At 42.3% G+C, this 13641-nt stretch overlaps 1 protein-coding gene across 19 annotated transcripts in view; it reads right to left on the bottom strand.

Moving 5' to 3' along the window:
* LOC114930817 (uncharacterized) overlaps positions 1 to 13641 on the bottom strand; it is a 118532-nt gene that overhangs the window by 47940 nt on the left and 56951 nt on the right. For 16 of the 19 annotated variants that reach the window (XM_085479566.1, XM_085479573.1, XM_085479567.1 and 13 more), the window contains 4 exons: positions 13075 to 13164; positions 7442 to 11860; positions 3165 to 3266; positions 289 to 336 (listed from right to left, as the gene is read on the bottom strand). In XM_085479566.1, coding sequence (XP_085335692.1) covers positions 289 to 336; positions 3165 to 3266; positions 7442 to 11860; positions 13075 to 13164 — 4659 coding nt within the window. The remainder of the gene's footprint in view (positions 1 to 288; positions 337 to 3164; positions 3267 to 7441; positions 11861 to 13074; positions 13165 to 13641) is intronic. The other 3 variants (XM_085479570.1, XM_085479575.1, XM_085479578.1) reach the window with 3 other exon arrangements.

The following is a 13641-nucleotide window of genomic DNA, read 5'->3' as shown; positions in this document are numbered from 1 at the left end:
TTTATTGTCTTCATCATTCATTTACGAATTTCCAGCTTAATATTTAATTAAAAAGTCAAATTAGTCATTATTATACATTAATTAATTAACATTTTATGGAAATATTAGTACCGGGATCGTAAACAGATATTTTGACAGAGAGCCATCTCGAAACAATAAATAATAAATTAAATATCAATTAATAAAATTAAAATTAAATATTCTCGGTCGGTTATGGAAAAAATATTTAATGCCTAACGACAACGAAAATACACACGTTAGTTTCACACATTCCTCGCGCAGGTTTACCTGGTTTCGCTGACGAGGCTTTAAACGTAGGCGCAAACATAACGTTCTCTGAAAGCATGAAACGACATTTTGTCAAACAACGTGTATTTCGGATTTTCGTCGTTTCAAAGGTTTGCACTCTTCTCTATCTGTATAACGCGACATTTCTCTTTTTTTCTTTTCCCTAGTGTCCAGTATAATTTCTTTTACAATTTTTCTGCAGGGTTAATTCGCGCGTTTGTGAAGAGGAATCCATTTTTTTCGAGATTTATATCTAGTTTGGCTTTCAATGCGAAATATCCTGATGATTATCGAGTCAACGTCAACATTGCTTACATCACAAGCCGCATTCACATAGAAAAGCTCTTCAAAGTTACTTTCACGATGAGACCGTCGCGTTCATTAATATAAAACCGATCTTGAAGAACCGCCGCGAAACGAAGGACAAAGCGAAGAAGATTGCCTTATTTATTCGTAAACTAAACTATCAACAGCACACTAGATACCTTTCATGAATTGATCAAAGTTAATTTATAAATAGAATATTTTATGCAATCTCTACAAGTCTTCTTAAAACTGAATTAATTTTATTTTACAAAATTTATTCGTTTCGACCCCAACTAAATATTCCTCGTATGTTTTTTTATCTTAAATTTCTTCCCCAATTAGGAGAACAACAATCTGATTAAACGCAATTGCGACTCTCTTCGCGGGAAGAACTTAATTTATAAATCGGATTTTATTCAATCTCTACCTTCTTTCAGCATCTTAAAATTCAATTAATTTTATTTTACACAGCAACGATTTATTTGTTTCTATCCCAACTAAATATTCCTCGTACGTTTTCCCTGAAATTTCCTCCCAAATTTGGAAAACAACAATCTGATTGAACGCGATTGCGTTCCAACTCTCTTCGCGGAAGGAACTTAATTTATAAATCGGATTTTATCAATCTTTTTAAAACTGAATTCATTTTATTTTACACAGCAAAAAAAAACAGCAAAGATTTATTCCTTTCTACCCCAACTAAATATTCCTCGTATGTTTTCCCTGAAATTTCTTCCCCAATTTGGAGAACAACAATCTGATTGAACGCGACTCTCTTCGCGGGAGAAACTTAATTTATAAATCGGATTTTATCAATCTTTTTAAAACTGAATTCATTTTATTTTACGCACAGCAAAAAAATAGCAAAGATTTATTCGTTTCTACCCCAACTAAATATTCCTCGCATGTTTTCCCTGAAATTTCCTCCCCAATTTGAAGAACAACAATCTGATTGGACGCGATTGCCTTCCGACTTTCTTCGCGGGAGGAACAACCTGTTGAAGAAATTCACGAGCATCTTATCGCGGTCCTCTTATCCTCCCTCTTATCGCACTCTCTCTCTGGCCCTCAACAAGGTCTCATCGACCTTTCCGAAACGATCACTCACTTTTCTCCAACATTGTCACTTTGCACAAGCACGGTGAGACGACGCGACGTCGCGTATTTTCGAGGAGAAACAGCCCTCTCGGCGAGGTAGCACGGTAGTAGGTGCCAATCGACTGAGAGAAGCGTCGCGACGCCGACGAGGCTCGACGCCGCGCCGCTCACTACGCCGACGTCGACGTCGCCCGAAAGCTGGTGTATACAGTGTAATTTCGAGTCCGCGCCAACCAGGGGTTATATACATATATATGAATGTGTACGCGCGTTTGAACGATGAATGCGATTTCCATTTTTCTCGGTTTTTATGTATGATTTTTATATTTATGTAATTATATAAATATTCTGTATTTATGTTAGTATTATACTTATATTTTATATAATTATATATATAATTTTTATATTTATATAATTATACATCTATTCTCTATATATATTTATATAATTTTATATGTAATTTTTCTATATTTAAATATAATTATATAATTGTACACTTATACATTTATATATATTTATATAATTATTTACATATATATATATATATATATATATATATATATATATAGGATGTTTCTAAATAAATACGAAAAATTTTAGAAAATAATTTTGTCAAAAATTAAAGAAAATTGCTCATAAATGTGTACTCCTATATCCTATAAGGAGCTACACTTCTCCAAAGGGAAATTTAAAAATTACGTTTTAAAACTATTAAGTTTACGGAAAAAATAAAAGAAATAAAAAAATGTCTAAAAGAATGATGCTTTCTGACGCATAATTTTAAATGATCACATTCTGGTCCATTAAAAAATTCTAATAAAAAGAACATTGTATAGGGGTTATTAAAAATTTTAATAAATATACTCTTTTACTAGTAGAAAATATCTACCAAATTTTTTAAATAATCACATTACAGTCTGTTAAAAATTATAATAAAAAAATTGAATTGAAGTTGTTAGTTTCATCCCCTTACAACGATATGGAAAGATTAGAAACATATTAATACTTAAATATCCTTTCGAATCTATTAGTGGAAAATATCCACCAAATTTCATTTTTTTAACTTGTCTAAAATTCGAGGAAAAATTAAAAACTTAATTTTCACCTCCCCCTTTAGAAAAGTATAATTCCTCAGAGAGGGAATATAAGGAAAAGTATAATTTATATAAAAACGCCCCTTAATTTTCGATAAAGAATCATTTCCTAAAATTTTTCGCACTTATTCAGAAACATCTTGTATATATCTATATATTTTATATGTATGTTATATTTATATAATTTTTTTCAATTTATCACAATAAATAAAAGACATCTAAAATACTTTCAGTCCCTCTTGGTATTAATTTTCTTCATCGTTTAAAAGTAATCCTTTTCGTTGCAGAGTATGTACACGATGATTATTTAGTTCTTGGGAAAAAATATACATGTATAACGCATGCATGCTATCAGATGAAGCGAAATTGCAAACGCACCTTGCCCAAGTAGAAATCCCCTGCTGATTCTCAAAGCTTTGTCAATCTCGTGCAGCAGACAGTCGTTGTCAGTGTTCCTTGCCTTCGCAACGCAGCCATTCCCTTTGATTAAAAAAGCATGCCCACATCCACCAAAAAGAGAACAAAAAAAGAAGAAAAGAAAGTTTTACGATAAATTAATCCCTTGAGCGGAGGACGCATTTATAAGTTTGTTAGAGCGAGCGGAACAAATCTCTCTGTCGCTCGAATATTCGTCATTCGCTTTGTAATAAAACAAGAAAAGGTGAGAGAGGGATGAATACATCGATCGGCGTCTCCGAGAATAAAAAAATGCCCTCGTGACCATAGACGAATGCCTAAATTCGCACGTTTAGCTCCGACGGGACGCGCGCGCTAAAATTAGAATAGAAAATAAACGAACGCTTCGGTAACCGCGTTGAAAGGTTCACTAGACTTACGAAATACAAATAACATGCAGTCAGTTAATAATAATAGGCGAGCGAGCTGGCAATATGTCAATGAAAGTTAACATTGTTGTATGTCGAGGACAGGTGACTTTTATCGGATATCGATTTTATTGTGTATATCTAATATATGTATAGCCCATACATATATATATGTTGTTAATCGACGTGGAAATATTTGAACAAGACATGCACTCGTGCCGCATTGTAATTTGTTTACATGTATTAGTATATTTACCATCAGAGTGAACAGAGAAAAATTGAAAGAGCGAACGTGCAATATTATATTATATCATGCTACATCATAACAGAGTAAAAACAATCACTTGTAGATGAAACATGAAGACAGTCGATTTCATTAGACACCGAAATCGGTGGGAGGATCCAGTTGATTTGACGTTTTGACTTAAATACAATTTTTTTAATCAAATCAAAATCGTTCCCCCGTTCTACGATTTCATTAACAAGAGCTCGAATCGAGCGCGACACTTACATAGAGGTCTACTTCGCATATAAAGAGAAAACGAGCGGGCCAGTAGGCCAACGTCGCGCGAGTGATTCAAAATAGCCGAAAAAACGCAAGGCGGTGGTTCTCCTCCCCGAAACGCGAGTGGCCTATTTCTCGTCTCCGCGCGCGGAGGCTCTTATATTTAGATTCTCATGAATCACGTGCGATGTCGCGCCGGACGCGAATCGCGATCCGCCACTTTTCCGCCACGAGATATTCGTTTCGGGTCGAAATAAACGTCTAGAAAACGTGAAAAGTTGAATAAAAAAAAAGAGGAACAAACCACTGGATTTACTAGGGTGAGTCAAAACCTTGGATATTTTGTATCTCGTAATTTGTTAAATATGAAAATATACATACAAGTGTTTTATTTCGGAAATGCGTAGATACGTGTGGAAAAAAAGACTCACTTCGTCAGACCTGAAACTCGCATCCAGTCACCTCTTTGAGTGTCTCCCATATCCGCCAGAACTTGTCTTCGCGTCTTCAGATCACTCAAAAATGAGAGACAAGTTTCAATCGATTCTGAAAATGTGAAAATTACGAAAACGAGCGAATTTGCTAAGTTTGGATCAATAAAATTATAAATTATAAATAATAAAAAAAATTTGATTATTTTAAATAAATTGTTGCCAGTGTGTCAAGTTATTATTATTTTTATTGAATTTATTCCTGGCGATATAATTATATTGATTTGAAAATTAAAAATTTCCTATTAAATTCGCTCATTTATATAATTTTCATCCAGTTGTCTAATACAGAATCGATCTCCAAGTCCGACGAAGAGATAATGCATTAACGTTTTTTATTTTTAAAATATTCTTTTTCTTAATAAAATAAAAATCGTTAATTGTCAAAAGGAAAAACATAATATTGCAATATCGAAGCTTACACTCTTAGCTTTAAAAAACATTTTTTTCTAGAAGTATCCATGCATTCCTAAAGCACTGAAACACTTGTATTGCACACTATAGAGACTAAGGTTCAGAGTTTATCACTTTTACTCCACATTCAGTGTTGTGCTTAGATGATTTTAAAATTAGATAAGGATGAAATAAAAATAGGCAAATTTATCTTAGATAAGATGAAGATAATTTTGCTTTAAATATCTCTAGATAAAAGATATAAATTATATATGGCGATTCATCTAGATAATTTTCAGATAATATTATTTTTTAAGATCGCTTATGCAAAACACAGTTATAAAAAAATGTAAATTATAAAAGATATATATAAAAATATATTCATATTTTTATCGCTTACTGCTTCAGTCTTATTACTTGAGTATTTGCATGTGCTATGACTCTAAACCAAATTATCTGACTATTATTCTAGATAATTTAGAATAAAGATAACACTTTCTCTCATCTAAGATCCAGCTACAGATAATACACATTTTTATTATTTGTAAATAAAGTCAAAAAATTTCATCTAGATGATCATCTATATAATTTTATTTCAATAACAGCAAACACTGTCCACATTGAAAGAGAAGAGAAAAACTCTAAACTATTGCAGTCAGTTCAGCCGAAAAGAACAGACCTTATATAGAAAAATGATGTACCTTTCGTATTCAATAAAATTACGAGATAAAAATGATTTGAGGTTTCCGCAATCGGCTCACCTATGTAATAATAACGCGACGTGCGTGATCAAGTATTATTCCGCGGCTAATCGAAACGCTCGAGAGAATCGAGACGTAAGCGACATGCGACGCAATTTGATAGCCTCTGAGCCACCCCGCTGATATCTGTTATCGCGGTTCATTATCCGCGGATTGAACAACACGACGGTCCGGATCCAGCCGAAGCTCGAATGTTAATGCAATAATTTTCCATCGCGTCGCTTTGATGAATCGATTTCGGGGTTTCAGAATGAATGCCGAAATATACACACACACACACACACACATATATATATATATATATATATGAGAGTGTCGATCGTGTTGGATTTACGTCATGGAATATTAAATCCCGCTTTGCGCCGCGAACCGCGCGGATGGACGGATAGCCGATGATGAAAAATAGCGCGTAAATACGTATTTATTAATGTCGTGTTGAAGCCGCGTGTCCCGATACAACGCTTTATTTATTATTTACACAAGAGCGATTATCGATTGACGGGGACGAGATATTAATCGGATTTATTCGGGGAAGCCCGAGGCGCGATTTGAATGCTATGCGCGAGATACCCACGAACCGCCATACCCGAATATAGAGGATTCGCGATGCTCGACGCGCTGCCGCTTTATCGTCGAGAACTAATTTCGCCTTCCGAGAGTTGTCTGAGAAAACGTATTTACGGTAATGAGATTTCCGTTTTCGACGTTACCGCTCGTCTTCCTTATTGAGGAAGTTTGTCTAAAACGACGAGGATTCGTCTAGGACGAGAGAGAATTCCTGATTCTCGATAAATCTTTATGCTTTTAGGTTAGAATCATTCTACAATAGGTTGCAAATTAATTTATCAGCTGACAAGTTGCTTTGCTCTGATTCATCAGGCCGCAATTGTCAACTAATATGGAGGCCTTTGCACGCACACAATTGTGAGAAATATCCCTTAATTAAAAAGACGAGAATTTTAAAAGATTTAAATTCGATATTGTTACAAATTTTTTTAATTAGGCTAATCCTGCAAATTTGAAAACAAATTAATCGAAAACTAATTATCTTCTTTGTTCAACAATCTCTTCGCAAATTGCGGATTGACCAATCAGCTGACAAGTTACTTTACTCTGATTGATTAATCAACCAACTACCAACTAATAATGGGGTATTTTCAATCAATTGTAAAATACCCTTTAATTAGGATCATTTCACAACAGGTTGCAAATATCCCGGTTGCCAGTTGACAGTTGCAAATTTGTTTATTCAGATAGACTCTTAGAGTCAGGATACTTTGTATATTTTACAACTTTGGTTTTATTTTTGAATTTGCACAAAAATCGGAAACAAATTACTATCCCCTTTGCTCGACGGATCTTCGCGTAGTTTCGACCCCGCAGGCGGACAGATAGAGAGAATTAGCATAATACCATCAACATCGTTAGTGACGACAAACACTAAGGCATCTACGAACGTCGAGGCAAGATGCGCGCGTTACCAGTTAGTTGGTTGGTTACAAAAGGGGAGACGTCATCTCCTCGGCACGACGGACTTCCGTTTCCCCGGCGCTCGGGACGGGTCATCACTCTCTGAGCAGCCATCAATCCATCATCATCATCATCCACCAATCATATCTCGCAACACGACGAGCAACACAGCAAAATCCATTGTCCATTCCATTCGCCGTAACTCACTCACCGGCCGCGTCATCCCCGGACATGGTGGAGATCTTCAGGAACTCCCGCAGGTGCTTCGGCAGCTTGCCGGACGCGTCCCGCAGCTCCTTGCCGTCGATCAGGAATCTCGCGTTAATCACGTCCCCGACCTCGCAATCCTCCTCCTCCTTCTTCGCCTCTTCAGGATCCACCTCGTCCAGATCGATCCCATACTTGTTCAACCTCTTCCGCGCCTTCTCGATAAACTCCTTCGCCATCGCGCTCATATCCCCGTCATCAGCCTTGCGCCAGTCCTCGTGCGAGCTGATCTTCAAGACCTTGTGGCTCTTCCGTTCCTGCCGCTCCAGCACCTTGTCCACGTACTCGTCGTACATCCGCTGGCGAAACGCTTCCCCGTTCGTCGGCAACGTCGTCGACCTCCTGGTCTCGCGCGACCGAGTGGTCTCCTTTTCATTACTCGACTGTTTTCGTGGATGATCCTCCGTCGTCCCGTTACCAATTGGAATTTCGCAATTGAAGCCACTCTTCTTCCTCTCGGTTCTTCCTTCCTCGGCGGACGAGGAAGTTTTCCGCAGGTGCGTCTGAAATTCCTCGAAAGCCTTTCTCTCCTCCTCCTCCGCCAGGAGAACGTTCTTCAGCTGCTCTTCCAGCAACTCGATGTACCTGAGCCGCTGGACGAAGTACTCCTGCGGCAGGGAGTTTTTCCTGTCGCCGTCGAGTCGCCGCGACGTCTCCGTCTGCAGATTCTTCAGCTTCTCCACGATCTCCACCGCGGCCACCTGCTTCAGCTTGTCGGTCTCCTGGCGCGAGGGTCTTCGCGATGGCTCGAGGTAGCACCTCGGCGGGTTTCGGTCGAAGATGCTCGTCGTGTCGATGCAGGATCTGTCAACGGTCACCGCGCGCTTCGGCAACGGCGGAACCTCCAATCTGTCATCGATCAGGGCCGGGTTCACGTGTCTGCTGGGATCGGTCGTTCTTCGAAGAGGCGGCGTCCTCTTCCCGACGACGTCGCCGCTTCTCGATCTCTCCGAATCGCGAACTGTCGCGACGCCGTTCGTTCCGATGCTAAATCGCGATGTCGTAATCCTAAGCTGATGATCGGTCACGTGACCGCTCTTATCGTCGCCGTCCTCGCCCCTCCTCGTCGCCGCCGGGAATGGCTCGTTGGCGCTTCGGTTATCGGTGACCTTGAGACTTCCCCGACCTGCCGAAGAACCCAAAGCGTCGTTCCCGGTCGTCGTTTTCGTTTCTCCGTTTCGTTCCTCTTTGATGATCTCCAAGAGCCTACAGCTCGAGCTCTCCGTCGTGGTATCTCGAGCAGACGGGGCTTTCAAGGTCGTCGTGTCGTCGTCTTTCCGAATCTGCACTCGATATCGCGGCACGGACACGCATCGGGGTTGATCCTCTCGATAGCTGTAGCGATTCAGGAACTTGCGGTGAAGATCCAACAAGGTGTCCGCGCTGGCGCGCACCCTCGAGGCCTGCTGCGACGGCGACAGGCACACCAGGAGTCTGGGATCCTGGGTGGTGGACAGTGCCCGCCATCGTTCCTCCATCCCGCCGTCCGCGGACTCTGACAACTCAATATTAACCCTAGCCCGGTCTGAAACAACGTTTACAGTGTCGTTAGGCCGAGGCGGCGGCTCGCTCCCGTCCTGGGTTTTCGTTAGTTCGCGTCGTCGAGCATCACTCACTCCATGCAACGCTTTCGGCACGTCGTTCACAAACCTCTGCAGAGTCCGTAGACTCTCGAAGATGTTCAGCCTGGGCGCGGTGATCTCGTCGATCATCTGCGAGCCGAAGGGCATCGATAAGATTCTCCTCACGCAGAGCTCCCGAAGGGACGACGGTCGCTTCGAGACTTCTTCTTCTTCGTCAACGTCCCGAGAGACTTCCTCGTTCAGCGATTCCGCCGACGTTTCATTAGCGCTCTTCAGCAACGTCAGCTTTCGCTTCAAAGAGGAGTCTTCCGAGTTATTCTCCGTCGTTTCGCGAACGAGGTCGGTCAACGAGCGATGCTTCACGGTGTTCAAGGACGCGGTGCTACTGGAAGAGTCGTGTCCTTGAACGTCGAATCCCTCGGGCGAGGGATTTTCGCTCGCCTCGTCGTCGTCGAACGATAAATTCCTAACGTTGCTAAGCCGAGACGCCGAGCTGCGCGTCTCCTCCTCCTCTTCGTGCTTCTCTTCGTGCCTCTCCTCCTCCCACGTCGAATACTTGAAATCGCGCTGGTTAGCGCTCGAGCTCCTCTCGTGTCGTTCGATTATCCTCGAGGTCTCCGACTTCTTCTCGCTCTTCGTGATTCGCTGAAAAACGCTTGACCTCTGCCTCCTCTCCTCTCGCTCGGTTTTGCTCTTCGCGCTCGAATTCCCCATAGCCGAGGAATCCGGTTTAGCGTCCTTCGGCGATCCGTAGGTCGTGGAAGATCCCTTCTTCCGCGAATCTTCGTCCCGGCGCGGAGGAAGACTCCTATGCACCTCCGCGTCACCCTCCTGCCGGCTCGGCGGTGCGCTTCGATCGTGTGTCGCCGCTGCAACAAGCGTCGCCGAGGCCTCTCCTTCCCCGCGACGCGTTATTTCCGTCCCCGTCGCGCCTGCCAACGCGACGCCGAGCGTTCCGACGTCGCGCGAGCTTGACGGATCATCGTCGCGAATACCCGATGACGCGATCGATCGGCCGCTACTTTTCTCGACCTCCCTCTTCGAAACAATGTCCGGCTGATTCAGGGACCTCTCGACGACAGTCGAACTTCCTGAAGAGGAACCTGAAGAAGATGCTGAAGAGTTCCCGGAAATTTTCCTCAACGCGGAAGACCTTTCGCGAGTTTCCGGAAGTTCTGGACGTCGCGGCGACCCGAGTGGCTGATCATGAATGTCAGCGCAGCTCGAGATATAGTCTATTTCAGGTGGCGCCGGTGGTCTCTGAGGCTCGTGGCCGAAACTGGACGATCTTCTAGGTGGCAGAGGCGGAGATCGTTTCGTTTGCGACGGACTCGAGGATGAATCAGCCTCGTTCTCCGTTCTCGACACGTCGGGGGGATAGTTGATCACCGTTTCGACGAAATCGCGTTCCTCCGGCGATTCTCTGGCAAGCGTCTCGTCTTCCGACAATAATTCCTCATCAACGTCCTCCTCTTTATCATTCGCAACGTTTCCAGCGTCTTCTTCCATCTCGATTTTCTCGACCATTAACGTGTCATCTTTCTCGTTCGTTGCTTCATCAATGGATTTGCTCTCTCTTGTCACTCGCGTTCCCGCCAAACTCGACTCGATATTTTTCTCGACCTCGACGTCATCTTCTTCCGTAGTCTCGATCTTAATCTTAACGTCACATTCCAGTTCCTCGGAAGCTCTCTGGATCCTTTCGGGATCTTCCACCGCCTTCTCGGCGGAGTGTCTATCCTCGCGCCGATACTTGCTGATCTCCTCGTTTATGAAATCCCTGATGTGCTGCGCCTCGTCCTCCGACAGCCTCTCGCCTTCCTCCTGGATGATGTCCAGGAAGCTGCGGGCGTACTGCGACGCCGCCGACACCGAGCGCTTCCTCAACTTCCGGCGCGACGACACACTCGATTTTTCCACGCATTTGCTCTCCTCGAGCAAAACGTCACGCGACACGTCTCTCGAGAGAGATCGCCCTTCGTCCTCCGCCGCTTCCTCGGAGAAGCTCGGCAGTTGCAGGCCCTCGATGAAGGTCCGCAGCTTCCTCTCCACGTCCTTGGGCATCACTGAGGCGCACATCGAGGTCGGGGATTCCGTTTCCGGTTTCGAGATCCTCTTCACGAAGTGCTGCTGCTGCCCGACTCGCTCGTTCAGGAACTTGGATTCCTCCGAATTCCTAAAGTTGACCTCCGTATCGCTGTCGTTGACCTCTCGAATCTCCAATCGGCTTCCATTCGCTCGCGAAAATTCCGACCTCCCGTAGCCTCCGGGAAATCGTATCGATTCCACCGGCTCCGATATCGTCACCGTCGTCGTCCGGTCGCCACTTCCGGTCTCCAGGATACCCACCCCAGCGATATGGCCGATCGTCGCCTCCAGAGGGAGACTGCTGACGGTCGTAATCTCGATCGTTCCGAAGGGAGACTCCTTCAGTTCAACCTTCTCGATCCTGCATTTCTCGTCCGGCTGGATTCGATATCGGGGATTCGATGATCCGCCGCCTTCGATAGAGTCGACATTCTCCGAAACGGAATTCTCCGTCCTCTTCGAGTCGACGGTGTCGTCGTCGTCGTCCTCGCCGCCGCGCTCGTTCTTCAAGGTCACCGGTTCCTCGGCTTTCCGCGACGATTCCGCGGCGTTCGCCGGAAGACGCTGAGGGCCCGGTCGGTTGCGCCGGTTCCGGTTCCTGCGGCCGCGGTTGCGGTTCCTGCCACCCTGAGGCATCCCGAAGACGCTGTCCTCCGCGTCGGTCGCGTAATCCGAGGGATGATCGCGATATCCTACGAGGACGTTTTTCGCGAACCTTTTTTTTTCCTCTTTCTCTCTCTCTCTCTATCTATCTATCTATCTTTCTCTGTCTCCTCTCAGGATTCTCCGTAAATATCCCGTCGCGGTCGTTTTACGTAACTTCTCCGAGCTCGGTTTTTCGCCATATGTATACGCGTCTCTCTACTCGGGATTTTTCTCTCTGTCTCTCGCGCGGCTCTTTTATTTTTACGTTTAAAAACGACGGCCCGACTTCCCTCTTCGCGGGAAAATTCAGCGGACGTTTAAGATTTTTTTCAAAGCACTATATGTGAAAAAAAGCTGTTACTGAAAGGTAGAAAGTTCGATCTCTCCCACGAATTTCTATTTGACACATGGATGTCTCGGGACTGAGGCACAGATAAATTTATTAACAAAAATAAATATTTGAGAAATATGTTAAGATTAAAATATTTTAATGGTTTTAAAAAAATTATTTTTTTTATCGTAATTCTTTAACCAGACAGAGTATTTTTTATTATAGATTTTTGAATGCCGCAAGCACATATTTCACCAGCACGTCAAGTTTAATAAAATATAAATAATTTAATATGTAAAAAAAAAATAGTCTTTTTCACGATATTTGATATTTGAGATTTTTTGTAAAAAAGGTTAATGTATTGTTTATCCCCTATAAAATGCATTCGTTTTTATTCGATATTTTATTTTCTACTTCTCATAAAGAGACAGATTTCTCTATGAAAAATAGGCTTGCGTTTTCAACATCCAAAAATCTATAAGAAACATCTTGTTTAGTTTCAAATAATTCTGTAAACTAGTGTAATTTAATAATTCACTCAAATTTAAATAAACTGAAAAATTATTCTTCTTTAGTCGAGAATCTTTGGCAATTGCTGATATTTTAATTCTTAGTTTTATGTTTAATATTTTCGAGAAAATTTGCTACACTGCAACTTTAATATGTAATGTACCCAACTTCTTTTATTTAAAATCCGAGTTTCTTTCCTATTCTCGAAACAATTTGATAAGCTTTTAGGGAGATCGTCTCATCAAACAGTTGCAATCACAAGATGACGCTTGATGAAGAAAAGAAGAGAGAAGAAATCGCGTGTATGTGCAGTGTTTTCAGTGATCATGCAAACAAGCGTGGTCCAATCCAGCATCCCAAGTGTGTGTATATATATATATATATCCCGTCTCTTTTTGTCGATAACGAGGACCCACTTACCTTTCTTAACGTCGCTTCGTTGTTGTTCGCTCGGGCAGCTCTTCAGAGCACCGTTCTGATTGGCGTAGTTCTGCTCGACTTTTGTGTCATCTGAAAGAAATGGTTTCGATGTTACGGTGCGCGAATCTCGGAAAAATTGTCTCGTTCAAAGTTAAAAATTATCCTCGTTTGCATACCGCATAAACTATAATTTAAAAAACAACATATACATATGTATATATTTTTAAATATACAATTATAATACGAATAATTATAAGTAAAATCGAATAAATTTATATAAATAATAAATAAAATAAGAATATAAATTCTAAAAAAGAGAGAAAGATTAAAAACTATTACATTTATCGATTTACGCTCAAACTGAGATTCCTCGACACATCCCGACAGATCTCCGGAAGACGCTAATCTGACAGTCTCTCGCGCACATATATCGATTAGTCGAGAAAAAAAGAGAGTATGTGCGCGTGCACGAGACACGCGCGTTAAATTTAGGCGAGGATCCCGACGACGATCGTGTCGCGTCCGTGTTAAAACGTCAACCACCCGCAAATCATCGCACGGCGCGAT

The sequence above is a fragment of the Nylanderia fulva genome, unplaced genomic scaffold (genome assembly GCF_048542155.1).
Source record: "Nylanderia fulva isolate GAGA-0341 unplaced genomic scaffold, ASM4854215v1 Scaffold123, whole genome shotgun sequence".
Lineage (NCBI taxonomy): Eukaryota > Metazoa > Arthropoda > Insecta > Hymenoptera > Formicidae > Nylanderia > Nylanderia fulva.
The sequence above is the reverse complement of the archived record's forward strand: the minus strand, read 5'-3'. Positions and strand labels throughout refer to the sequence as shown.